At 49.4% G+C, this 25,463-nt stretch overlaps 13 protein-coding genes across 13 annotated transcripts; 4 read left to right on the top strand and 9 right to left on the bottom strand.

The window, feature by feature from the left end:
* Nucleotides 1-244: 244 nt before the first annotated feature.
* N7473_000724 (cytochrome P450) lies at nt 245-1,949 on the bottom strand (the record flags this gene model as incomplete). The annotated part of the gene is made up of 4 exons (XM_057146664.1): nt 245-672; nt 723-1,263; nt 1,311-1,783; nt 1,844-1,949. 4 exons carry the CDS (start codon nt 1,947-1,949, stop codon nt 245-247), a joined length of 1,548 nt encoding a protein of 515 aa, XP_057014550.1.
* A 665-nt stretch (nt 1,950-2,614) lies between these two features.
* N7473_000723 (CRAL-TRIO domain-containing protein) lies at nt 2,615-4,255 on the bottom strand (the record flags this gene model as incomplete). The annotated part of the gene is made up of 4 exons (XM_057146663.1): nt 2,615-3,123; nt 3,194-3,293; nt 3,352-3,393; nt 3,500-4,255. The coding sequence occupies 4 exons, from the start codon at nt 4,253-4,255 to the stop codon at nt 2,615-2,617; spliced, it is 1,407 nt and encodes a 468-aa protein (XP_057014549.1).
* A 1,233-nt stretch (nt 4,256-5,488) lies between these two features.
* On the top strand, nt 5,489-6,187 carry N7473_000722 (uncharacterized protein; the record flags this gene model as incomplete). The annotated part of the gene is made up of 1 exon (XM_057146662.1): nt 5,489-6,187. The coding sequence occupies one exon, from the start codon at nt 5,489-5,491 to the stop codon at nt 6,185-6,187; it is 699 nt and encodes a 232-aa protein (XP_057014548.1).
* Nucleotides 6,188-6,315: 128 nt separating this feature from the next.
* Nucleotides 6,316-7,305, bottom strand: N7473_000721 (SDR family oxidoreductase; the record flags this gene model as incomplete). The annotated part of the gene is made up of 3 exons (XM_057146661.1): nt 6,316-6,883; nt 6,947-7,170; nt 7,225-7,305. The coding sequence occupies 3 exons, from the start codon at nt 7,303-7,305 to the stop codon at nt 6,316-6,318; spliced, it is 873 nt and encodes a 290-aa protein (XP_057014547.1).
* A 678-nt stretch (nt 7,306-7,983) lies between these two features.
* Nucleotides 7,984-9,249, bottom strand: N7473_000720 (AA9 family lytic polysaccharide monooxygenase; the record flags this gene model as incomplete). Its single annotated transcript, XM_057146660.1, has 1 exon — nt 7,984-9,249. One exon carries the CDS (start codon nt 9,247-9,249, stop codon nt 7,984-7,986), a length of 1,266 nt encoding a protein of 421 aa, XP_057014546.1.
* Nucleotides 9,250-10,915: 1,666 nt separating this feature from the next.
* N7473_000719 (glycoside hydrolase family 15 protein) lies at nt 10,916-12,499 on the bottom strand (the record flags this gene model as incomplete). Its single annotated transcript, XM_057146659.1, has 3 exons — nt 10,916-11,366; nt 11,417-12,227; nt 12,277-12,499. 3 exons carry the CDS (start codon nt 12,497-12,499, stop codon nt 10,916-10,918), a joined length of 1,485 nt encoding a protein of 494 aa, XP_057014545.1.
* A 1,606-nt stretch (nt 12,500-14,105) lies between these two features.
* On the bottom strand, nt 14,106-15,259 carry N7473_000718 (heme-dependent oxidative N-demethylase family protein; the record flags this gene model as incomplete). Its single annotated transcript, XM_057146658.1, has 5 exons — nt 14,106-14,431; nt 14,491-14,563; nt 14,618-14,808; nt 14,860-14,934; nt 14,995-15,259. The coding sequence occupies 5 exons, from the start codon at nt 15,257-15,259 to the stop codon at nt 14,106-14,108; spliced, it is 930 nt and encodes a 309-aa protein (XP_057014544.1).
* Nucleotides 15,260-16,208: 949 nt separating this feature from the next.
* On the top strand, nt 16,209-17,606 carry N7473_000717 (Zn(II)2Cys6 transcription factor; the record flags this gene model as incomplete). Its single annotated transcript, XM_057146657.1, has 1 exon — nt 16,209-17,606. The coding sequence occupies one exon, from the start codon at nt 16,209-16,211 to the stop codon at nt 17,604-17,606; it is 1,398 nt and encodes a 465-aa protein (XP_057014543.1).
* Nucleotides 17,607-18,166: 560 nt separating this feature from the next.
* N7473_000716 (uncharacterized protein) lies at nt 18,167-18,568 on the bottom strand (the record flags this gene model as incomplete). The annotated part of the gene is made up of 1 exon (XM_057146656.1): nt 18,167-18,568. One exon carries the CDS (start codon nt 18,566-18,568, stop codon nt 18,167-18,169), a length of 402 nt encoding a protein of 133 aa, XP_057014542.1.
* Nucleotides 18,569-19,106: 538 nt separating this feature from the next.
* Nucleotides 19,107-19,941, bottom strand: N7473_000715 (putative phosphoglycerate mutase family protein; the record flags this gene model as incomplete). The annotated part of the gene is made up of 3 exons (XM_057146655.1): nt 19,107-19,215; nt 19,398-19,632; nt 19,716-19,941. The coding sequence occupies 3 exons, from the start codon at nt 19,939-19,941 to the stop codon at nt 19,107-19,109; spliced, it is 570 nt and encodes a 189-aa protein (XP_057014541.1).
* Nucleotides 19,942-21,432: 1,491 nt separating this feature from the next.
* Nucleotides 21,433-21,663, bottom strand: N7473_000714 (uncharacterized protein; the record flags this gene model as incomplete). The annotated part of the gene is made up of 2 exons (XM_057146654.1): nt 21,433-21,590; nt 21,624-21,663. 2 exons carry the CDS (start codon nt 21,661-21,663, stop codon nt 21,433-21,435), a joined length of 198 nt encoding a protein of 65 aa, XP_057014540.1.
* A 1,176-nt stretch (nt 21,664-22,839) lies between these two features.
* Nucleotides 22,840-23,476, top strand: hel10 (putative high expression lethality protein Hel10; the record flags this gene model as incomplete). The annotated part of the gene is made up of 2 exons (XM_057146653.1): nt 22,840-23,126; nt 23,185-23,476. 2 exons carry the CDS (start codon nt 22,840-22,842, stop codon nt 23,474-23,476), a joined length of 579 nt encoding a protein of 192 aa, XP_057014539.1.
* Nucleotides 23,477-23,902: 426 nt separating this feature from the next.
* Nucleotides 23,903-25,382, top strand: N7473_000712 (mitochondrial 37S ribosomal protein uS2m). Its single transcript, XM_057146652.1, has 3 exons — nt 23,903-24,023; nt 24,092-24,289; nt 24,364-25,382. The coding sequence occupies exons 1-3, from the start codon at nt 23,993-23,995 to the stop codon at nt 25,185-25,187; spliced, it is 1,053 nt and encodes a 350-aa protein (XP_057014538.1). The 5' UTR covers nt 23,903-23,992; the 3' UTR covers nt 25,188-25,382.
* The last annotated feature ends 81 nt before the right edge of the window (nt 25,383-25,463 follow it).

The following is a 25,463-nucleotide window of genomic DNA, read 5'->3' as shown; positions in this document are numbered from 1 at the left end:
GTTCAGCGTTGGCTTGTGGAAGGAAAATGTTCAAAGTTCACGTTAATGGGTCCAAAAAAAATAAGACAAATTTAATTCAATCAGAATAAAAGAGCGCACTCCTGTGTAGGCCTCTCACATCAATTTAGAGTGGTATACTGTAGACTAATGAGAGCAGGTATTGATTTCCCAAGGATTACGATCTTCCATATTTGAACGACGTGAAATTTAAAGTACTTTAAACAATTGATCACCCAACTCCCTGCTAAGAGCTTCGAACTGGTGTTAGGGCGACCTTTGCCCCGTTGAAGCTAGCCAGCGTCAACGTCAGTGCCTCTTCAAATGGCCTGTTGTCTCTGCTCTCCATAGCCTCAAATTCTTGCATAATCCGGACGATACAGTATCCCGCCTCGGTCAAGGCAAACTGCTGTCCGATGCAGATGCGAGGGCCACCATTGAAAGGGATGTATGCCCAGCCTGGCTTGAGTTTCTCCCACCTCTCCGGCCGGTACTCGTCCGCATCTGGGCCGAATATGTCCTGCCGGCGATGCATGGTGTACACACTGTACATCACCTCCTGTCCCTTGGGGACGAAGATTGAATCCTTGCCCTCTGGGCCTCCTCCGACCGGGAGGTGAGTGTCTTTGTTAGCCATGCGTACGTTGATGGGGACAACGGGGTAGAGTCGTAGAGCTGGGAGAATGCGTTAGAATTCATTGTTACTTGGGTGCGGGTGTACATACTCTCGTTCATAACCCAGGTTAAATAGGAGATGGACTTGAGATCTTGGAAGGAGGGCTTGCGACCGTCGAGTTTGAGAACCTCTTGCCTCAGCTTCTTCCAAATATCGGGCCTTCTCGCCATGACGAAAAAAGTAATACTTAACAGACTGGCAGTTGTATCTCGACCCGCCAGTAGGATGTTAAGAAGCTGGTCCGTGAGCTCTGTCTTGTTGAGTGTTCGCTTTGACAGCTCATACAAGAACACGTATTGTTGATCCAACTCATGAGGCTTTTGTGATACGCCGTTGCCACTGTCTAGAGCAATTCGATAGTCAATCGCCTTCTGAACAAATCTATCAACATATGCCCGAGCATTGACGACTGCCTGAGAAAATTCCCTGTCATAGTGTAAACCCATGAGAGATCCTAATCTACTGCGAAGAGCGAGTCCCTCCTGAGACTTGTTGAAGTCTTTGGCAAATGATGAAGCTGAGAGAGGAACAGTGTCATTCAGGGAATGAACAGATTCTCCGAATAAAAACTCCGTTGCCGAGTCGAGAGTCTGGAAAATATCAGTGAGAAGAAAACAGAAAAGTTAGAGCAAATTACCATTCGAAAGAAAAGGTCCTGCATATCCACAGTAGATCTGTCACGCGGGATCCTTTCAATCAAAGCCTTGACATGGGTCTCATAAACATTTATATCGGTGATCTGGTTACGAGTGAAATTTGGACGGATAAGAGCACGCGAGTGTTCCCATTTACTACCATCTGTAGAGAAGATACCATATCCCAATAGCGGACGCATCGCTTTGTTCCGGTAATCACCAAGTTCAAAGTCCTTGAACTTGAGAGCCAAGACTGTTTGCACATTCTTAGGCTCGACGGTGAAAATGACTTGACGGCCAATCATCTTGGCTTTGAAAGTCACACCGTAAGCTCGATGCCAGCCGCGGACATGTTCGAGGAATCGATTCTCTTTGGCGGCCTTAAGCATTTCTGTCACCATTCCCAGTCCAAAAAGACCATGGGAAACTGTATGGACTGGTGGTCTACAGCCATTCTCGCGAGAGTATTGCCAACCTGAGCCTCTCCGTTAGCTAATTCGTGAGAGAACTGAATTTCCACTGCTGCTTTACTTACCTCGGAAGAAACGGAGTGCACTTAACACCGAGAACGCCAAGCCTACCACTCCAGCGATCAACACATAGTAAGGGAGCGGAATTGAATCGAGAAGAGTTGGTGCCATGATTGAAAATTGTTCCGAGCAGGCGTCTCATGACAGTAGTATTGAGGTCCGAAACAGAAGATATTTGTACTCTACATGATTCGGCATAACATTAGGCCATGAAGTGATGGTAAATTTCAAATCATCCAACTTTGTGTGGTGAAGTACTGAGCATACAATCTAACGTTGCAGGCTACATGCATGCTGCATGGAAAGACAACTGTTAAATCCAATCAGAACTGCTTTTCACCCCGGGTCGTTGCTTCCAAAACCGGCTTAGATCGGCGTTTGAGAACATAAGCTTCAACAAGTGCGTCAGAAGGATGGAGGGGCTTTGCGGGGTAGTTGCCGCTACGAAACTATGAACGAAGGGTTTCTAAGTTGAGATTTCAGGGTGACTTCTGCATTGAGTGAATTTACTTATACCAGATAGGGTAATACTACTTAGAGTATACTACTCAAAAGAGGGATGGTAGAAGATATTGAAAGAAACTCCCGAGGTTTTGGGCGCATCTCTCTACAGCTAAATCATGAGGCTATTTGAGAACTGTATAGACGAAGGTTTGTTAGGTATCAGTCTAAAGCGTAGAGATTCTGTCCGTACTCATAAAAATGAAAAATCGAGCGACGTTCAACGCCATATAAATCCCAAGTACTCAGTGCATCCGAAGACTTGCACCCAATTCTCAAGCGGTCACTGCAGTCGGCTGTGCCTCATCGATATGCTCGGTCACCACATCCGACTTCTCATCGACCTTGTTCGTGACTTTAGTAGGGTAGAAATCAATCTTCCCTCCCTCCTTGATAACACCAGTACGATCAAGAAGGCTGCGAGCGCGGACGTACGGATCAAGCTTCCAATAGTTCGCACTGAGGCTCTTGATCACCTCATCACGGCGGACTAGCGAGGACTCCACATCGATCTGGGAGATCCAGTTCGTAGTGACGCTGAAAAGCTCATCTCCAAGGCTCTTCCGCTCATCCAGGATGATATCTCGTGTGGCAGTATCCTTCAGTCGGTCATTTTCTTGGGGCAAGGGCTCAATGTACTTGTAGTCCCAGTCTTCCTCACCACCGATCTCTTTCAGGATTTGTGATTTTGGAACAAGTTCCTCAAGTTCCTTCGCGCCGGTGATGAAGTGGACCTTGGATGCGACTACCGGGTCGAGAATTCCGTGGATTATCTTCCAGAATCCTACACCAAGGGAGACAAATTGTCAGTGGGAAAGCTTGCACTTAGTAGCGGGAGAGACTTTGAAACAAACCGGAGAAGATCCAGGGCGCATTGTAGAATATCATCGCCCCGAGCGATTCAGGATAGTTCTCTTGGAAGCTATCAATAATGAACTTGACGGGAGGGAAATCCTGCGGCAGTATGTGAGCAGGGGGAACGGCAGAAGTAGTAATGGAACCTCTGGCGTACCCAGTTTGAAAGGCTGAAAGATGTCAGGTCGAAGACAATGGCCTGATCAGATCATGTATTAGTAATGAAAATTTCAGTTCCGGAGTAAAAATGCGGCGTAAAAATGGAAGTGTCAATAGGACTGGTCCCATGGACAGGCACTACTCACCATTGATTCAACGGGTGCCACTTGTAAATAGCGCACTGACTCGATGCAATGAATGATATAGTCGAACAAACCCTTTTGTGTTTGTTGACTTGGATCGTGAGTTCGGACTCGAACGACGCAAATAGGACGACCAAATTTATCACACCCGTGCAAGTACCCCTTTCCAGTATTGAGTTGAAGCACATAACCCTCGCCATCTTTCTTCTCAGCTGAGTTGCCCTCCAGTCGCGACTTTTGGAGATTGTGCTCTTCTCCTTTGAGCAAGACCTCTTCGTCGACCTTGTATTCATTGACTCGCCAATTCAAAGACGAAACGAACTTGATCCACGCTTTGGGAACATTCCATTTCTCTGCACGAAGGAAGCGCAATAGAAGCGCGTCAGGGTGATCTTGTTTGAGGAGGGTCAAAAAGGCAGATCGTAGCTTGTCTCCAGGAAGTTTGATCAGAAGTGATCCGACTGTCTTCAGCTCGCCAGGGCCAGCGTCGAGACTCTTGAGGTTGGACAGTAGATTTGCCGGAATCGCAGCTAATTCTTCCTCCGTTGGTTGGGCAGGTGCACGACTGAGGGAGAAGAAACGTCGATGTGCTTTGTTAGTAGCGTTCGAGGAGATCGATGATCTCCGGGCTGGATCCAAAGGAGGAACATCTGAGTCCCATGACTGCATCAGAATCCGCCAGAACTGGAGAAGTTTCTGCTCCTGCGTTGAGTCTAGATTGCCCACGTATCCGGGCTCGGTCTCAATGGCGGTAGCCATGGCGAGGTCCGCTGTATACGTGAGGAAATGTCGCAAAGTGCTGGAAAAGAAGGATATTTGTGATGGTTGGTCTATTACCACCGCGGTAGGGATTTATAGAGCTGAGTGCAGAAGGATCTGCCTATGTGAATGGTGGCCACTTAACCATGAGTTCACCACGGAGCCAATAGATAGGATTTGGCGACATTGTCCAGGCGCTGATCCATGTGACAACATTTCTCTTATAGCCTAGCTACCTCGGTGGTAAGGGACGATGCCGCAGCCGTCTGCGGGGCTAATGCAGGAAGAGGGGTAAGCTGTCAGCCATGTGTGCAATAGTCAACTTATAGCATGACGGAATCTGCTGAGAATGGTCAGAAAAGCCCGGCCAAGGTTAAACTTCAAACGAGGCACGAACTGGGCTGAGCTAAATCCTAGCAATTATGACAGGTCCGGGGCTCTCAACACTCCCTCTGTCCACCACTGGGAATTGGCGCTGAAGTCAATATGGATGATCTGGGGTCATCCAGTCAAACGAAGAATAGTTCCATTTGATTGGATGGGAGATTTGTGGGTTCGTTCGGTACCCCCGCCTGCCCCTGAAGTCTCCCTGGATCCACTTTCATTTTATTGCAAGCCAGTTCGTGGTGGCTTCCAAATTCCATTGTATATGGCATAGGCATTCGAGATGGGACTTGTGAAGCAACTGAGGTCGATATTCCTCAAGAAGTAACTTGTGTCGCGGCCAAGCCGAGATGGATGAGGTGGATGCATATAGGCTCTGGCTGTAGGTCGGAAAGCAAAAAGAAAAGCCGATGACTTCGCGGCTGGACCTGAATTTCGGGACCAGGGCACCTAGCAGTAGCTGCGTTAGCTATCATGGTAAACAAAGAATCAACTCTGACATGACTCGGTTGTTCAACTCGGGATGTGATCTAAGGTAGTATCCCTGCTGAAGCTAGCGCGAAGAGACATTAGGCTGTTATAAGGGGTGCCCCTTGGCCTCAAACGGAATCACACAGTTGGCAAGCGTACGTTATAACCGGTCTGTTGGAGTTTTTTCCATTTAAAATGGTTTCAAAGGAGTTTCAGCAACCATCCAGTTCTGGGGAATTTGGATGAGGCTCCTCCCATGTTGAAGCGAGTGGGGCTAAACACACAAACACCGCAAAATCTGCCGTCACGTGCGAAGTCTCCCCGGCACCCATCGTGCAGGCTTCATCACATCACATCAATGAAAATTGGAGTCGGGGCATGGAAGAGCGGAGCAGTTTCAAAGAGCTGCCTGTCCAGCCCCAGGGCATCTTTTGGGAAGATGATTTTATCACCCCAGAACACGAGCGGCGCCTCATCTCAATCTTCCAAAATGAGCTAGAATGGGCTGATCGCCCCGGCCGTCTGTCACTCCACTACGGCTACACATTCGACTATAAGACATTTGGCATAGATCCAGACATCCCATATAAGAAATTTCCTGAATGGTTGCAGCCACTCATCCCGACTACCGAAGTTCGACCCCCTGATCAAGTTTGCCTCCAGTACTATCCACCTGGTGCTGGTATCCCGCCACATGTTGACGCACACGGTCCATATGATCAGCTCTACGCGTTATCGCTCGGCGGGCCGGCGGTGATGCAGTTTCGAAGGGGAGATGAGCGGATCGACATTGATTTGACTCCACGAAGCATGATGCAGATGGCGGGAGACTCCAGACTACATTGGACCCATGGCATCAAAAAGCGAAAGAATGATATCCTGGCAGATGGGACGCAGCGCCCGCGCACCAACCGCTGGAGCATAACTTATCGCTGGCTTAGAGATGGAGGTGAATGCGAGTGTGGAAATCCTGTGCATTGCGACACGGCCCAGCGCCGACTGGGTGTTGAGAAAGAGAAGAGATCGGTACTAGCACTGGCGGCGGAGGCCAGTGCTGCGGACAAGTCCTCTCAATAGGACTCGGTCTTCCCATTTGCCTTCTTGCAAGGAGCTATCAAGCCGAGGTCAATGACAGCTCTTTGGAAAAACAACGAATCAATTTACACCGGCTGATGGTGTGTTGAAGAGTCTCAATGATAAATCATCTATTCACAGTCTGTCTTGGACATGATATTCTCCCACTCATCACAGACCTGTAGCCTCTTCTGGAGGTCCTCGCGCATGATTCCGAACGTGTCGGATCCAATAGGCAAGCGCAAAGGAAGATCTTTACCGGCACATCTTCCCTCGCCCCTAACCGCATCCACCACGAGGTCACATCCCTTTCTTGCGTCTCCTGGCCAGGTTCCATGAGCGTTTTTGATACGTTCTCGCACCTCATTGTTCGCCTCTACATAGTCGGACAGCTTGTTTGGTGCACGGGCGTGTAGGTTGCTTGGGCACAAGATGTCAGTTCGGAAATGACCGAACGTAAGAATCGAAGTGCGAAGTCCAAATGGAGCAACCTCAACTGCAAGGTTGGTTGCAAGCCCCTCAAGGAGAGCTTTGGATCCAATGTAACTGGAAGTGGACGGCATCGTATAATATACGCTCACTGAGCCGACAAAGAGAAGAGTCCCCGTCTTGCGGGCACGCATCATGGGGAGAAAAGACCTAGTCAAGTTGATAGGCCCAAGGGCATTCGCGCGAAGGGAGCGTGTGACAAGTTCCTCGCTATTCATTATTCAGCCCAATACTTCAAAAACAGAGAGACTAGTCTGGCTGTTCGGCACTGACCTCATTTCTTCTAGAATTCCGTTCTCAATGTAGCCAGCGTTGTTGACCAGGACGTCGATGTGCCCATATACTCCCCATGCTGTCTTGGCTAACTCATCTAATTGCTCTTGGGGAGATGTGACATCTAACTCGAGCGCTGCAGCACCAGCTTCCTTTAGTGCGGACAGACGTTCAGAACCGCTAATGCCTTGACTCGCACGAGCAGTGGCAATTACTTTGTCCCCCTAAATTGATGTCAGATATGACAACGACTATCGTCTCCTGCTATTCGAACCTACCTTTGCTAGGATAGCCCTGACCATAGCCTCCCCCAGGCCGGAAGAGCAGCCAGTAACAAGCCAGGTCAATTGTTTAGCCATATTGGATGTCAGATAATCAGTTTCACTGCACAATTTTCGAGAATACAAATGGAGGGAAATGTCACATATTTATTTTCGCCGCAGGGTGTTTCACACATACCAGTTATGCGGGTAGACAGGTACAAACTGCCGCAAGCAGAGCACCACAAGAGGCTGATTGGGTGAAGCGGGGCAAAATCTTGCATGGAGCGAATCATCTCGCTCAGATCTATGCCAGCCTCAGGCCCTCATTCCTGTATCTTGTTAGGGCATCCTTGCTGAGTCTGACAGAAAAGAAACTTTCCATACAATGATTCGAGAGCAAATTATGAGGATGATCAAGGTTCATTGAAAAGACTTTCCCGCCTTAGGCGGCCTGCTTACGCCTATTATGCTACGCTCCGCACGATGAGTTCGAGTATGAGGTTGTGGGATTGAAGAACCATGGTATTTCATTGAACTAGAGAACAGGTTTTGAAATGTCTGCTTTGACGTGGAAAAACATTGACCACAATTTCACGTCGTACCATCCCAATCCATATCTTTCCCGCCTCGCATCCTGGTGACAGGGAAGGCTGTCCCTGTCAACAACAAGACCATCTAGAATTTTCAAGGAACGTTGCTCAATACCAAGCTCAGTGAGAGTTCCAAAGCTCCGGTGCCAAATATCTCTGATCGGAAATTCTCTGTAATTGTGGTTTAAGCGAGATTCGCGCGAACGTGATGGCGACGCATGTGAGCGACCTCTCGGCGCCTCTTGGAAGCGGAGATGATCAGGGTCTCAGAAATACCGGCGATGCACTCGGTACCCTCAGCCATGCTCTGCGAAGCATCCCACTCGCCATTGACGCAACGCTGGAAGGCTGTACCGCCATTGCAGTACCAGTAGTCTTCCTCACTGCATGCACCACTAAGGACTCCAGAGGTAGCAGTTGAAGAGCTGGAGGTAGTAGTGGTAGTAGTAGCAGCCGCATCAGCGGTAGAGGTGGTGGGAACGACACCACCAGCGGCAGGGCGCTCATGGTGGTTAGGCTGAGCTTGGCCAGTGGGGTCGGATCGTGAAGTAGTAGCCAGGGTAGTTTGAGATGCGACAGTAGTCTCAGCGGTAGAGCTTGCAGAGACCGCAGCCTCGGCGGAAGCACTAGTGCTAACAGCACTGGCGGTGACTGAGCTGGTAGTGGCCGAACTAGTGGTCACGGCACTGGTAGCTGTGGCGGTGCTTCCGGCAGTATATAGAGTGGGACCAGGAATGACATAGGTGGTAAGGGTGTTCCAGATATCGACGTAGATACCGGGGTCAGTATCCTTGTACAGTGCGGTACCAAGGGTGTCACTGGGTGTTGCGGTGCCGCTGCCAGTGACCTTGAGGTTGATGCACTGAGGGTAGTTTTGAGCACCATCCAGATCCTCAGCACCATGCAGGGCAATGATTTCATGGCGAAGGACATAATCACCGGCCTCAATATCGGTGGGAATGGTGAGGGTACGACTGTAGCTAGCCGCAATGAGCTCATCGCTAGCCCATGTTCCGGGAATCGTAGAATCGTCGATCAAACCACCGGCGTCGATCTTGAAGAATTCCAGAGCAGTCTTGTCAACATCAGAGCAGTTGCCATTGCAGTTTGCCATATAGGTGATAACGGGGCCATGGTGGTCGTCAGGCCAAGTGCTCCAGGTCAATTTGACAGTACCACCCGGGGATATTGGTGCAGAGAGAGCTGCCGGCGCCGAGCCACGATGACAAATGATGCTGGGATCGTCGTATGCAGTAGGAGCGACGTAGCCATCATCGGTAGCGGTGGTGGACCAGGCGATCAGCTCTGGAGGATCGGACTCATAGTAGTATGTATCAATCAGATAGCCTCCATAAGTTGTGCCATCCACATCAATGCTGGTGACATAACCGTGGCCAGCGACCAGCGCAACCGAAGCAAGGAGGAAGCTTGCAGTTTTAGAGAGAGTCATTGTTTTAAGAGTCGAATCACGCGCAGCGGAATTGGTTTGAATAGGAGAAAATGAATGAAAATGAACTTCAATCAATGAAGCTTAAAGAAATGAAAGTGTGGGAAATATATTGAAACAAACTTTTGTCCTGAGGAGCTTCATGTCAAGGAGATAGGCCCTCTATTTAAGGTCTTTCAGGTCAAGCTTTTCTACGCGTTCACTCTCGGCAATGCAGAGCCTTCTTTGACTCCATCGACGTTAGCATTAGCCATGGGCGACAAACAGAGGACAAGGAAATTGCAAGTCCCAGATTTTACCCTGGGGATTGCGATAGAGATATGATTTGGGTATGGCTGTATCAGCCGCTCAATTTCGCCTTGCATAGTGTGTTTCAAAACCTGCTGTGGCTACTGCGTACCCTGCGTTAGCACAAGTTATGCAGCTCAACCTTCATTTTCTCGTCTGCCCAATGGTTTGACTGAGCATAGAACAATAAACGACGTACAGGCCTTCAACAGGCGGATATAACTTGCGAATCATGTACTACCAACCTCCTCTTGATCACCAAAATGCGAGAAAAACACATCTTTCCGCGGATCAATTATGACGGCTCCCTTGCATCATAATGCCCTATTCGTCAGGTCACAAGGCTCGAATCAAGCTAGTTCTTGTCTGAGATTAATTAGTGGCATGGAGTTCGCCTTAAGTACCGAGATCTTGAAACGCGCCAAAGGCTAAGCGAGATCAACGATCGGGGAACCACGATTTGTGCTGTGGGGATCTTGGTTCGGGTTCGGTACATGTACCGTCGGAAGATTCACACTGACGCGTCCCCCATTGAATCGGGAAATAAGGTATCAGGTAGATTAAACAGCTTACATTCAAGCTCACTTCTCATAGATGCGGAACTGAATATTTCTTGAGCGGGTGTTGCTGACTTGCGGTTACGGCAAATCTCAGAATCTGGTGTTCCAGGTTGCCGCCCAGCCCCACCACCCATGTACCTACCTACATGACCTGTTTGTGTTGCGGGCGCCCTAATGACGCTTTCCGGGTTCTGTGATAATCTTCAGTATACCCTGACCTGAAGGAGTATTGTCTTGGATTCTGAGACGAGGACGAAGAGAGATGATGGCTACCATGACCTCTCAAAGAGTGGGCATAAGACGTCAAAACAAGGCAACTTCCACTCAATGAAGTCAGAGGACCAGGGTCCTGTCTCTACGATCTGCACGACATATCAAAGGGGAGGCTCTACGGATGCGAGCGTCCCAAAAGACGCGATCGAACTCGGACCCGTGCCCCAGGTGTACCAGCACACAACAATCACGGTGACACACGAGCCAGCTTATTGAGTTCCAAGACTTTAAACCTCAATTGCAATTGAGAAAAGCTACTTTACATCACCATAATTACTACAGAACGTCAATGTTAATTACGAGAGATGGCTCAGATGTACACCCAAACTGGTCCCATACATGAACTACACCTACGTATAGGACTAAGAAAACATCGTAGCTTAAGGTAATAGTGACTAACTGGGTATGCTCATTGTACTTATCAGGGAGATAGTCTCCAGCTGATAGTGAATTTCTATCTATGTTGATATCAATTTCTTCTATATTCCCCATATCTCTCCTTCGGTCATCGATCCGTTCCACTGTACATTCCCGGAGAGGACTTTCCTTTACCACGAGCCCACACTTGGAGTCGCATATGAGCCGGTAGCCGAGCCTCCCTGGCACTGAGTTGGAACTTTGTTGGCAGTAGAAGCACCCCAGCTGGCAGGAACAGATCCATCGCGGCGAGATGCAGCAGTTAGGAAAGCAGCGTAAGACCAGGTGAGATCGCCGGCTGAAGTTGGCGTGCCATTGTCACGGGTGAACTGCTCAGCCAAGGATCCATTGCTGGGCGTATATTTCTGAACGATAGACACAAATCCATCCGCGTATCCCTTGACGGCACTGGTGATAGAAGAGTATGTGTCGGAGGTGCTTGAGTAGTTACCGACAGCAGCAGAAGACACGAGGTCTTGGAAAAATGGCAGACTGATCTGAGTAATTGACAGAGAGCCCTGAGTCTTCCACTGATAGAGAGCGTCATAGAGCTGCTCAGCAGCTGCGAGCGTGGCCAGATACCTACAGATGTATTAGCTTTACTCATGGAGTGACAGGGGCTCTATACATACCATGGGTTGCCGCCTTGGTAGGAGTCCTCGGGATAACGCCCAACTGCGGCAGCACTTCCAGCCTTATTGCCGCTGTTGATGGTGTAGATTGAACGGAAGGAATCGACCACAAGCTTATGGTTGGAAAGAGCGCGTGCGGAGCACGGCTGGAACGTAGTGTCATCACAGGAAGCCATAGGGTCGAAGGTGTGGATCGAACTAATCAAAGAGTTTGCATCAAGACCTGACCGTCCATTGTTCGCCACGTTGGAGATGACTGCAGTGCCATTCCAGAAGTCCTGGAGGAAGCACAAAACCTGGGGTGCTTGAGAGTCACAACCATCACAAGTCTCCCCTAGAGCCTTGGCGAAAGTGCTTCCCTCCACCAGGGCGCGGTGCTGTGCGGCGATGGTGAAGAAGGAGGATCCCTGAACTTCCTCCCAGAGGTCAAATCCAGTCTGGTTCCAGTACTGGGCCACGTAGTTGAGATCATTCGATACAATTGGCCAGATGTTCGACTTGACAACGGACTGCTTTCCCTTGGCGATCAACTGGTTACCGTAGGCAATGAGAGTCGTTGCCCGCAGAGCAGGTCCATCTCGCTGGGGACGACCCCATGCGCCAGTAAAAGCAGTCTCATCAACATTGAACTTGGGCTCTGCTAAGCCTGAGCCATCGGACAGGCTTCCAGAGGGGTTGGAGACGGCCTGGAGTTTAGCCTGTGCAGTAATGTATTGCTGGATCACAGACTCCAGCGAGCTGTCCCCCGCGATAAAACGGTCAACGAGCATGTTGAGGGTCAAAGCCGCATCTCGTGTCCAAGTATAGAAGTCTGATTCTTGTCAACAAACGGAACAATATACTCATTTTTGGGGACTAACAGTCTGGGTTGGACTTGGAGGGCGATGCCACAACAATGCCAGATGAGGCACCGGATGCTCCAGTGCCATTGGCCCCGATGTTGTTGAGGACACCTTGGAGAGAAGCTGCCGACTCCGACTGAATAAACCCGCTAAGCCCCGACTGGCGACGAGAAGGGTGCAGAGCAGAGGATGCAACTGCCGGTGCAAGCAAGGCGAGAGTTAAGATATCGAGGCACAACATTGTGAGTTGAAGATGCTGATTGATGTTTTCAGCACCTTTGTTGCATCTATTCAGTCTTTATGTACCCCAAGATGTGAAGTGATCTCATCTTCTGCATCCCCATATTTCCCCAAGGAGAATGGAGATGTGAGACATCACACTCCCACCCCCTCTGTGATTTGGCCAGATGATGTTGACCCTCAGGGTTCGGGCCGATCGACCGGAGATTAATAAGGCCGATCAAGTAGCCGAACAGCCAAACGAAAATGAACGAGGAGAGCGCTTATGAATGATAATGATGATCATGGTGGATCGGCTGGGGGCAGCCTGGATGCGTGTTGCCAACAAGCGACGGACTCCATCGGGATCGACACGGAGGATCCCGAACCGAGTAAAGCAAAGTCCGACAAATGGCCGTGTTTTGTTTCAGAACCCTTCTTTTATTCTTCTATGACGTGAACAAAACAATTACCTTGATAATTCATGTGTTGTTGGCTGTGACCTTGCCATTCAATCTCTATGGATTTATGTCAGCACGAGATTGGTTAATCCGGCTCGTATCCATTGACTTCAAGCCAATTAAAGTTCATTAGTCTATGCAGAACTTCAAATAATACTCAAGGAAGTGTTCAAATTAAATGCTGACGCTCTGAGAGGCTCGAGTCGCTCTCTGCAGCCCTGTAGGTCTGAGTCAGATCAATAGAGCATATGTGTGTCACTGTCGCCCAGCCTGATTCCTTTCCTTAACCAGACTCTCCCAACGTCCACGGCGAACGGCTTCCCAGAGATCGACATGACAGCTTCAGTATCAACTCGAGCGGGCGATGTGTCCTATACTATTCGTGGAGAGGGCCGCCCCTTGCTTTTATTGCATGCTTCGCTACATGATAGCCGTGACTTTGACCCGATCGTGTTTCGACTAGCCGATCGTTTCCAAACAATAACACTTGACTGGCCTTGGCATGGTGCCTCGCGAGAGACTACAACAAAATCTCGAGATCCGAGTGCAGTCCTGATGGCAGAGGTCCTCGAGGACTTTGTCACAGCTCTTGATCTACCTCCTGCTATCATTATAGGCAATTCGGTGGGTGGTTTCGCAGCTGCAAGACTAGCCATCACCCATCCACAACGCGTTCAATCCCTCATACTGGTGAATTCGGGCGGCTTTCCATCTTGGAATGTCGTTAATCGGTTTTTCTGCTACTGCCTTGGTTTTCCGGTAGTAGCACGCCTAGTACTGCCATATATGATTCCCGCGTATATGAAGTCACAAACACCAAGTGATACAGCAATTTCGCAAAAGGCGGCATCCCAGGCGAGGACATGGCAGGGAGCTTCGATCGCAGCGGCCCTTTGGCGAAGCTTTCTTGACGATCGCCATGACCTTCGAAGTGATGCACAGTCTATCTGTGTGCCCACTTTAATCATCTGGGGATTCAAAGATATCGTTTTCCCGGTTGACATTGCACATCTCGTGCATAGGTCTATCCCCGGATCCCAGCTCGAAATTTTCGAAACCGGACATGTCGTCTTTTCTTCCAAGCCTAATGAGTTTCTTGATGTAGTGAACAGGTTTCTGCAGTAGTTTAATGTTTGCAGTTCATATGTGAGATTTGTAATATTTCTCCTAATACGGGAACGATTGCTCCTCATTTTGCTCCATAATTCCTCGCTCTTTCTGTAGCTGATCTTGCTCATCGAGATATGGGAGCAGGATCTTGTCCCAATGTGACTTGCCCTTGTAGAATGACACGGTCTCGTCCCAGTTTCGAATCGCTTCAGCCAGACGACCTGGAATGTGTGACTCCTGAGCGATTCGTGTTACTGGCTCAAAGTATGACCGAACAGTAAACACGACAGCTTTGGAGCGTGGCAGTCGGCGGAGGGTCTGTCGCTCGGAGCGGAAGTGTATTTCATCAATAGATAGCTCCTTGCTGTTTGCAGTGGCCCACGCTGTGCCAAGATGTAGCCGTTAGTAGGATGCATGATTCTTGTAACAGCGACTGACTTACATGCAACTTCTGTACCTGCTTGGTCACCCATGCGATGTGACCAGTGGAGTCCATCGTCAAGTTGAATGAAGAACTAGCGAGACGGTGAGTATAGGGCAGATGGCGGGAAACAGAATTTTAGCCGTACGTTGTTTCTCTCGACTGGCTTGTCGGGCGTGAGGTTCTGAAAGAACCGATTCATTGACTTTTGTAACTTGGCAGCATAGTGAGGAACACCAGCCTCGAAATGCAGTGTGTCGAGTGACATCCGAAACTTCTCCCTGAGACGCCAGAAGCCAGGGAGGCAAACTGCTGCGGCGTCAAGATGATATTGCCCATCTACCGTAGGTCAGCTTCTGATATACTGGGCTCATGGCTGTGGTGGTTTACCGTCGTTCTCAACCATGATAATCAAATCGTCTTGAACCAAAAGCGCCGAAGTTGCCAGTGCCTCGTCCGGGGTTGCTAAAATTCAAGATTAGTGGGAACTGAACCAGTTCGAGGTAGAAAGAAGGCTAGACATACATGCTGGGAAAGGAAAGTTTTCTTTTGTCAGACTGTTGTATACCTTGCCTCCTTCCAAGCGATAGACCTTAGGATACCGATGTGTCAAATATCGAACCAACTCCTCATATAGCTCGAAACACGCATCTCGGGTCATTGCATTATCAACATACTTCACATGAGCATTGAAGTCTTTTTTCAGCTCTGATGCCTTCATGTCATGATATCGAAGGAAATAGGAGTCCATTTCGATCCAATTGTCCCAGCTGAGCTTGCGAATGCCCATGGTGATGAAGTTTGGGCCATGTCTGAATGGACGATACAATTTGGGAGACGTGCTCAAAGTGTCATTTGTCACTGGAGTAGGTAGAGGCGTGATGAACAGATTTTCTTTTTTTTGCTCCTCTGCCTCAGCGATATGGGCTTTGGTATGGAACGGCCACCTTAAGAACAGCCAGGTGAAACCTGAGAAACCGACTCCTAGAAGAGAGAGGGGCCCTGAAGACATTGGGAAACCTCCGTTAGAGATCATCGTGGTTGATTCCGAGAAAAGGGTTCGGTCGCGCTTGCTATATGTTGCAACTTCATCACAGATAGGTATATGTAGCAAGCCACGAACCCTTTAAATAAGGATGTTATAGACAGGCTTCATCGTCTAGGTCATTACTTGATCCCGGCGTAGTCTTACTCTTGATCAACCTAAGCCACTTTTGGTAACTTTTTTGGCCATGACAAGCCACTAACCAGAATTGGTAGGCCAAACAGCCTTTGGCTAACGAGTCGGCGATTGGAGACTCGGGACGACTGATAAGAGCCCCAAGGCCCCGAGGCCATTTCCCCGCATTTCCAACGCGGAAAGTAACCTCCGCGTCTTCAGATTCTGATCACTCAGTCCTGCCAGAACAGTGGCGATTTCGAAGACTCGTGGACTCAGAGGTACGGCGGAGTGAGAAGAAGTTGAGAAGTATTTCCCGACGATAGCCTGTGAGATCCAGAACTCTCGAGGCATCACCAGTTATACGTCGGGTTGCTTGTCATTATCTGCAACTGTTTGTACCAAGCCTAATGCCAAGCTTGAACCGTTCTACTGGGCCTATCTTTCTCTACTCCAATCTTCGCTCGCGACCCCCAACTTCAGCGTCTCAGTTGCCTCCCTCCACTTGATTCACCGGCGACGAACCCCCTCGCCAACTCGGTTACTCCCCAAAGCAACAACACGCTGTGATTTCGAAGAAATGCCCACAAAGCGCCAAAGAACGGTTCAGGGGTCTTGCTGGCCATGTAAACAGCGTCGTGTGAAATGCGATCTCAGCCAACCGCGGTGTCGCCGCTGTACTCTCTCGGGGGCCAAATGCAGTTTCGACAAGATCCTTGTGCGCTGGAATTCACGGCCCACGAAAGGCGCCCCAATCTCATACCAAACGCCGGCCTCACCTCCAAAGCTAAGCCTGTCCAAGCAGGTCTTCGACAGTACGAGACTAGCATCAGGGGAACTAAAGGCTCTCGACTACTTCCAGGCAGCACTATGGCCGTTGTTATCGACAGCAACTCAGCCGTGTCCACCGCCGATCTCACTCGCGCTAGAATCTGAGCCTGTACTATTGGCAATGTGCGAATTAGCAGAGGCGCATCGACTTCTCCGGCAGGATAATAGTCCTTTTCATCAACAAATTATAACCGATAAGCGGTCGAATTGCCTGGGTTCGGTCCGGAAACAACTACGGGAATGTCTGTCAAACAACGAGTCACTTTCACGAGTACTGGTCGCCGTCTTGCTATTATACTTTCTAGATGGGTATATTGATTGTACAGAACAGTCGGCGTCGACGACGAGCCACCAGGCTGGAGTACGCGCAATCGTGGAGCAGCTCGGCGGGTTCAGTGTACTCATGGACGAGAGTGAGAAGGAGATTCCACACATGTTGCTGTCCGAATTCGCGTCTACAGATCTGACTCGGGCTTTACTCGATGCTCGGCCTCCATGTTTTCCCGCTAGGATTTGGCTCGATATCGAGCGCGGCCCCGTCTGGTGGGAGAAACAGACTTACGGCATTACCTTGGCAGCCGTATTTCGCACCATGGCACAACTAGCATTCTATCACCAGTCAATACAGAATGGTGACGAGGATCTTGATATTGAAAAGGTCCGAGATTTTGAACGGTGTCTCCAGCCGTCTTTCCAAATCTTGAGCTTAAATCACTTTGAGTGTCCGGAAGAGGATACTGTCTCCCGGGGCGAACTCGAACGAATGAACCAGACGATTGCCTTTACAAGAGCATTTCAGCATAGCGCATTAATATATCTATATCGCGCAGTCTGCGGACTACCACCAAGGCACAGCCTGGTACAACAACACGTTAATTCTTGTATGGGCTGCATCAACGAAATCAGCAGCAGCTCTAAGGCGCACAACTGTCTTATATTTCCCGTCTACGTTGTGGGTGCTCATTCATTCACTGAAGATCACCAGAAGGATATCCTTGGTAAGATTGATTGTATTTACCGGACTATTCGATTTAATTCTCTGTTGAGTATTCGTGCCGCTTTGGAAGGACTCTGGCAGTCTGAGAAACAAGAGGGCACATGGGCGGATATGTTTACTTCCTTAGGGAGGGATGTTTTAGTATTATAGGTCTTTCTAATACTGCCTGTTGATTCATTCTGTTGAGACTAAGTTTCCTGATTGATATAAAGCTATGTTAAGACGCTTGAATTAGGTTGGGTCCCTGGACGTTTTCAGACTGTATTTAACAAGCAAAAGTTTCAGGTCGCTATTTGTAGAGCACCGCTGGCACAGACTAGTGTCTCTCAATCGCTTAGGGTTCTTCACAATGGGCCAAGAGATGCGGGGCAGCTAACTATCGTCGCTCGCCATCTCTCTCAATCTGGTGTTGCCCAAGAACCTTCCCCTTTCGGTATAGTCATTAGCTACCTGACCAAAGGACCTGTAGATTCCTTTACCCAAACTACCTCTTATCATTATTCCCTGCAAGTACAAACCTCAAACCTTTGATATGGTTATTTTCACAAGCCACCTTTAAAGGACTAATAAAATAGTGGAGAGGATTTAGGGATTCGCGAACAAAGAATCGTAGAACAACAAATTCCTTCCCTCATCAACTGATCTCGTACTGGTATCTGACGACTGAATCTGGCCAGATTATATACAAGAGGAACACTTCACGGCAAGCATCAGAATGGACAATATGCCTCGACCTCAATCTCGATAACCATCCCCTCGATTCCCAGCTTTCCAATCTCCACACATGTCCAAATCGGGCGATGGTTCGGAAGGATCTTTTTAAACTTGCTGGTGACCAAATCAAATGTCTCCTCCACATTGATATGATAGCTTCGTACTGCGTAGACATTCTCCCAAGACAGGCGCGAGTCAACTTCCTTCAAAGCCTTGTCGACATTTTCAAAGGCGATGGCAACTTGTTCCTCGATGTTGGATGTAATATTTCCGCTCTCGTCCCAACCACCTTGACCGGATGTTTTCACTGTCGTGCCGATTTTGACAGCTTGGGAGTAGTGGAAGGATTCTGAGTTGGCTTCAGTCCCTGGGTAGTTGAAGAATTGTAGGGTGCACATGATAAATATTGATGATGGACTAATGAAGAGATAGGAAGTGATCTTGAAAGTAGAAGGTTGGGAGAAACGGGGTATCTTGTAAATATTTATTACTTCGACGAGGACTTTGTTTTATGAAAAGCCAGTTCTAACATGATAGAGCGGACACAGCAAACTCTCAACTCTCAGGACTTGCTTTCCACCTGAGTTGGATTGCTACTAGCAGACAACTTTGGCCCAAATTTTACCCAGATCAGGAAGTTTACCCCGCCATGGGCCGTTCGGCAAAGGAACTGATCCATCCAGGCTTTGCCTAGATGCCCTTGGCATGCCCCATAGCTCCAGAGTCCGTGGAGGCTTTGTCTCTACAGGGTAACTCAAAAGGCCCTTACCCCGCATGTATTCATACTTGCGGCTGATGCATCGGCGTGAGCCCAAATCATAGAAATTTATAGAAACGGGTGCCATCTAACTTCTCGTATGTTTATACTAGCCATGACATAGATTCCATCTTGTTCTCTGACGTATAAGCACTCAAAAAGTGGTTATGCTCCTCATTTCAATGTTGTACCACCAGCACCGGGCGGGAGTCGAGGCCCGGACAGAATTCACTTTTTATATCCGTGACTTCATCGTATGGGAAAGGGATCGTCCAAATGAGATCAAATCTAAGACAGTCATCAGTCATTCATCATATCCGAAATTTCAAAATTTCCGAGACTTTGATTCCCGAAAATGGGTCTCAAGGCCGAGAACCGAGAAAGGGTGTGCTGATCGCGAAGCGGAATCCTCCGGCGCGAGTCGCAGATCTTCGCTAGACCAAGAAATCAACAAACATAATTTTACCTACCGGTCTTCAGGATATTCAAGTGGATCATAGGAGCCCAGAAGCTCCTGAATTTCCCCCATATTCTTGTGTCGCCAGGCAATTAGGATATTGCCGGGGCCATTGTAATTCCGAATCGTATCCGCGACGCATTGTGTCCCTTTGCGCGAGCAGTGGGCATCAACTTCGAGACCAAGGTCATTTGCGAGAGGGAGAACGGTCATATAAGCTCGCCGGTGTTCTCCATCTGGGGGGGAGACTACGATTAGTTCATCGGCTGCTTAAATGTGTCGTCCCTACTCCAAAGAGCTTTTCTGCAGTAATCAAAGGCACGCGACTCACTCCACTTCACTGTAGGTGCCATAATATGCCCAATGTTATAGTCCGAGTCTTGGCCAAAGATATCGCGCAGACACTGAGCTCGCTTGATCCCGTCTAATGTCAAGCCATGATCATCTCGATTGGGGGGTTTCTCTGCATGTCGAATCATGTATACTTTGGGTGGAGTTCTTGCTGATACGGCAGCCAGGCCGAAGAAAAGATATGCGAACGCTGAACGCAGGAGCATCTTGAGAAGAAGAGAACTTCGAATGATAGCAGAAAGTGTGATGCAGAAATGGAAAAAGAAGTAGAGAGTCAAAATTGATAAAATTCAAAATTTTATACAACGACCTTAGCGCGGACAACTACTAGTTAGGTACGTCACCTATTAACCGACGATCACTTCCCTCGCTTTATACATCTAGCAATGCACACAGTGATCTGACCCATCACGGTACGGTGAGTTAGTGCTATACAAAAAGAAAAGAAAAAGTGCAAAGTGGATCAGCAGGTTCATCTTGTACAGTGACCGTCCACCGGATGGAGACGCTGAGCTAGTAGTGGACTCGGGCAGATGGCTGGCTGCATCAGCGGGTGATGAGCAGCACGAGGGTGTTCGTCCGATCTTAAGAGGCCAGAAAGATAGAAGATGTGATTGGACTTTTGTAAAGCCCACATCCGCTTGGGATTTCCATTGTTGTTGATCGCATGGATTTGTTTGTGATCACCATAGAAGGATTGGAAGTGGCTACCTGATCTTCCGTGTTGTGGGTGGTGGGGGTGAGACCGAAGGACCTTCGGGGTTGGGTGGACTAAGTATAAAATTGAGGAATATGTTGATGGATTGGCGGCACGGGACTACTATCTACAGTTTCTACGCAAAAAGATTATTATCTCCGAGACTCAACAAAACATACTACGGCCATGTTAAATTTTGGTTCGCGGCCGTCAGGATGGGTATAAGTATGGAGGTTGGACAGAAAAGGGCGAATAGAGTCCACATTTCACGCTTCATAGGGCGCCTCGGCGAAAAGTGCCCAAAGAGGCAAAGAGAGGAGGGGGTAAGTATTGTGATTGAACACTGTTGCACCTTCACAAGAACAAGATAGCGAGTGCGATCACTAGATCAAGGAGAATACATCCTTCTCGAAGCCACAGCTCTGCTTGAGTCAAACACGGTCACCAGGTCCATCAAAATGGGGACACCTCGGCCTAGCCGTGTGACAGACGCGGGCCATCTGATCTTCGTTGCGCCTGGGGAAGTCTAATTCGATGTACTGCTCTTTGATAGATGGTGCAATATTCTTGCGGCACCTATGAAAATTTGCCCAGGATAATGTGTCAAGAATCACTGATGACAGCGCCTGCGCCCGCGCTATTATTATAACTCCGGGGATGATGGGACAAGAAGGCTGCAAAGCATCAAGCTCAATGCAGGAGAGACAGATGATGACGAGGGTGTCATACTGGCACATCGGCAGACCCGAGCGGCGCATGCATGCATGCGATACTTTTCTTTTTTTCGATGCCACTTACCGCCAGTCGCCGCGATTATCTCGGCGCAGCGGGGTGTTTTGTGTGCAACCACACCCCCCAAAAGTCGGAGTGGGGGCAGACAGGCACGATGGAGAGGTCCTGTAGTATTGTACTGTAATCCGTATGTATTGTATTATTATCGAATATTGCCGCCTATGATAATCTACAGGGCTGAGGATGTTACACCGAGCCAAGAGGGCGACTATTGCTGGGGCTTAGCGCCGCTAGGCAGCGAGAATAATTTCGCAGACTGACCGTGAGGATCTCCTCGGCATTGCGCATAAATTACAGGCTGAGCGGAGTCGCTCAACCATGGAAGACCTTGGCGCTGGTAGAGCGAGGATTCGTGGTACTCAGGTACTGTAAATTATCATGGTGAGGAATAAGAAATACACCTCATCTCGGATGCCTCCGGCACCTCATCTCCTGCCATAGTAGGAAATTTATTCCATTACATCCTACTCGATCATACAAGTTGCCGAAAAAGTTATCTGACTACCCACTTACTAGAATTATGGTACCTAAATGACACAGCTAACACTGCTTTGATTTTTCAGCGATCTTGGGTTGGTTACCTTCATCTATACGATCTGCGTGGATTGAAGGACCTGAAAGTCATGTGACCAAATGACTTTCTAAACAGTACATATTAGGCAGTAAGGCATTAAGTTTCCGATTATGGTAAGAGATGAGGTGTCCGTGGCCCCTGAATGGAGGTGGCGCCAGCAAAACCCCAACGTATCAATGTAACGAATCACGGACAGCGCAGTTTTCGAGGGGAAGATCACAGAATTTCTGGAATATTCATCGTTCTGTAGGTAATACCTACTAGGGTAGGTACAAAGTTGGGTACGTATACTCCATACTTGTTAGTTAGCCGAAACTCCGTTAAGGCCGTAAGGCGTGGGAAATGAGATGAGCTATTTTCGGGGAGCCAAGCCTGTATTGTAACTGGATGACGAGTTTCCTAGCACTCTATGGATTCCCAGAATTCACTGCGAGTTGCTTCCGTATGGTACGTGTACGGGCCGCACGTGTGGAGATCCGTGGCTCAGCCTTATGAAAAGGCATAGCCACAGGCTTGTTACCCTGATGGGTTGGACGCACCACTGTTTAGTTGTTGCCTGTGGCGGTGCTCTGCAGTTTTGTACTGCCGAGCCCTGAATAGAACAATAAGGGTGAGAAAGGCATGGGCATGCACGATCAAAGTGGGCAGCAGTGCAAGGCTGATGAGCTGCGCCTCGTCGTTCCGTAAAATTGCGACCATGTGGGGGCCGTTCCGTCAGCCCTGTGGCTCCGATGCAAAGGATCATTGGATTGGCATTACAACATGTACGCAGATGTACGTATGAAACTACCCCTCGATGATACATGATACGTGATCGCACCCTCTGATCTCCACTCTTCTGACTCTGAACTCGGTACGGACGAGTATCCTCAATGTAATTGATCCCATTACCGGAGGGACGGTACCAAACTTATAAAAAGGCCACGACCCCTCCTCCTCATCCCGCTCTCACATCATCAGCTCCTTCCTCCTTTCTCCATCGCTCATCACTTGAGTCTTCCATCCTCTTCTCCAAACCTTTCCATCTTCACACACATCAACATGTCTGGCTACGGCGATTACAACAACAACCAGGGCTACAACCAGGGTGGCTACGGCCAGCAGGGTCAGGGTTACCCCCAGCAGGGCTATGGTCAGCAGGGCGGCTACGGCCAGGACAACTATGGCCAGCACCAGCAACACCAGCAGCAGGGTCAGGGTTCTTCCAACGACTACTACTCTGGATCCCAACAGCCCCAGCATGGTCAGCAGCAGGGCTACGGCCAGCAGCAACAGCACCAGTACGGCGGCGAGCAACAGGGTTACAACCAGGACTACAACCGCTCTGGGTATGTTCATTCCCCACACTCCTCATCTTCGCGACATCACGCTAACAGTATTCCATAGATATGATCAGCAGCAGGCTCCCGGCCAGGCACAGGATGGCGAGCGTGGTCTCGCTGGTGCCCTCGCTGGCGGTGCCGCAGGTGGTTTCGCTGGCCACAAGGCCAACCACGGCATCCTCGGAACAATCGGTGGAGCCATCATCGGCAGCATCGCTGAGGACGCTCTCAAGAAGCACAAGCGCGATGCCAGCCCCGGTGGTCACCCCGGCGGTCCCTACGGTGGTCCCCCTCCCAGCCACAACGGCAGCAGCGGTGGCATGATGGACCAGCTCGGCGGCTTCTTCAAGAAGTAAACAGCTTGTCTTTCTACAGGCTCCATTTTCCGTTCTGTTTACCTTGACTCGCTTGTTCTCACCGTGATGACCCCGACACACTTATGAATTTCCTTCTATTGTCTTTAACGGGAATGGGCTGGTTTGCGCATGCTTTTGTATCCATTATTGCGATGTTCCTTCCTTTTCCATATTATGCTTAAATTTCATGTGTACCACGACCGTTTTGCATTGATATCAAGAAAGGGCTCCTAGTGGAGAATCAGAATTGCATCATTTAAACGCCATGATCGGCCTTTCCGTAGCTGTAAATAATGCACATAATCTTGCCATGCTTGGCAAACTTGCCAACTCGCCACATGAACGTGGGGCCGAGTCCGACCGCCCGTGACTCAATAGGGACTAGCGTGGATAGTGTGACTTTCAGGCCTCAGGCATCAGGCCAACCAACAGGCCATCTGCCAAGCCCGACAAAAGTTCGCGCGGACTTGCAATCTTGAACACGCTTCTTGCTCCGACTAAGCAACCACATCCAAAATGATTGTACGGAAGTTGTGTATGCGGCAGAGTGAGTATTCTCAAATTGCCCTATCATTGGATATATCAGGTTAAACTAACCATCTCAATTCTCTCAAGGCCGCCAACTACTGGCCCTGAACCGCCAGGCTCCGGCCTACACTCGATTCCTCTCCACAGAGACACCAGTTGACACGGCGGTGCAAGCACCGGAGTCAATCGCTTCTGCAGAGAACCCTCTTCACGAAGTCGTCCACGCATCAAGGAATAACGCACAACTCAATCCCCGACAGCAATGGGGTGAGCTGGAGAAGCGGAGTGAGGATCACCACACCCTTCCTTCGAAAAAAGCAGAGCCCAAACAGCTAACAACGTTCTCTCCTTTCTTCCAGGGCACAAATTCAACAACCTCGGCTCCGCCGTGCAAGAATCCTATGACCCCGAAAATATCATCCGCAATCCCCCCAAGCCCTCCGACGTCACCCTCGAGATGCTCCTCGCTGCCGGCACACACCTGGGCCACTCGACCTCGCGCTGGAACCCGCAGAACTCCCGGTACATCTTCGGTATCCGCGAAGGTGTGCACATAATATCCCTAGACGTTACGGCAGCCTACCTTCGTCGCGCGGCGAAGGTTGTCGAGGAAGTCGCCGCTCGTGGCGGTATCATCCTCTTCGCCGGTACCCGCAAGGGCCAGAAGCGCGCTGTCGTGCGAGCCGCCGAGCTAGCCAAGGGCTACCACATCTTTGAGCGGTGGATCCCCGGCTCGCTGACGAACGGACAGCAGATTCTGGGCCACTGTGAGACCAAGGTCGTTAACGCCATGGATGAGGAGTTACCCGAGTTCAAGGCCGATTTGGCGGATCGTCCGTCCGTGAAGCCGGATTTGGTGGTTGTGCTGAACCCATTGGAGAATGTGGTTCTGCTGCATGAGTGCGGATTGAATAATGTGCCTACTATTGGTGTTATTGATACCGATGCTGATCCCACCCGTGTCACCTACCCGATTCCTGCCAACGATGATACGCTCCGAGGAACTTGCTTGATTGCTGGGATTTTGGGACGCGCTGGTGAGGCTGGTCAGAAGAGGCGTTTGGAGATGGCTGCCCAGGGGAAGACGGACTATGAGCCTATTACGGCGCGCCAGTTGCGTTTGGATCCGCTTACGGGTCTGGCACCGCCTGGTTCAGAGTTGGATAAGGCGAAGCAGGCTTGAGCTTAGAGGCTTTGGTCTATCTTGGTGGGTTTTTGTGTGGAGATGAGCGCCGGGTTCCTGGCCTTGTATTGTATAGATGATTCCTCGCCTCGTGGGCGTTAGCACATCATGTATTAACAAGTCATATTTCTTTTGCTGTTTTAATTTCTTGCATGTTTCATTGATTGGGTCTAAAATATTACAATTCTCATTTCATCCGTCCATTCAACTATGAGACAAGATCATTCGTAGATACGATCATTTGTAGATCTAATAGTTCAAGTAGTTCTCATATTG

This window comes from Penicillium subrubescens (assembly GCF_028828155.1).
Source record: "Penicillium subrubescens strain IBT 31985 chromosome Unknown utg000001l_segment0_segment0, whole genome shotgun sequence".
In the NCBI taxonomy this organism is placed as follows: Eukaryota; Fungi; Ascomycota; class Eurotiomycetes; order Eurotiales; family Aspergillaceae; genus Penicillium; species Penicillium subrubescens.
This window is presented reverse-complemented; position numbering and strand designations above follow the sequence as displayed.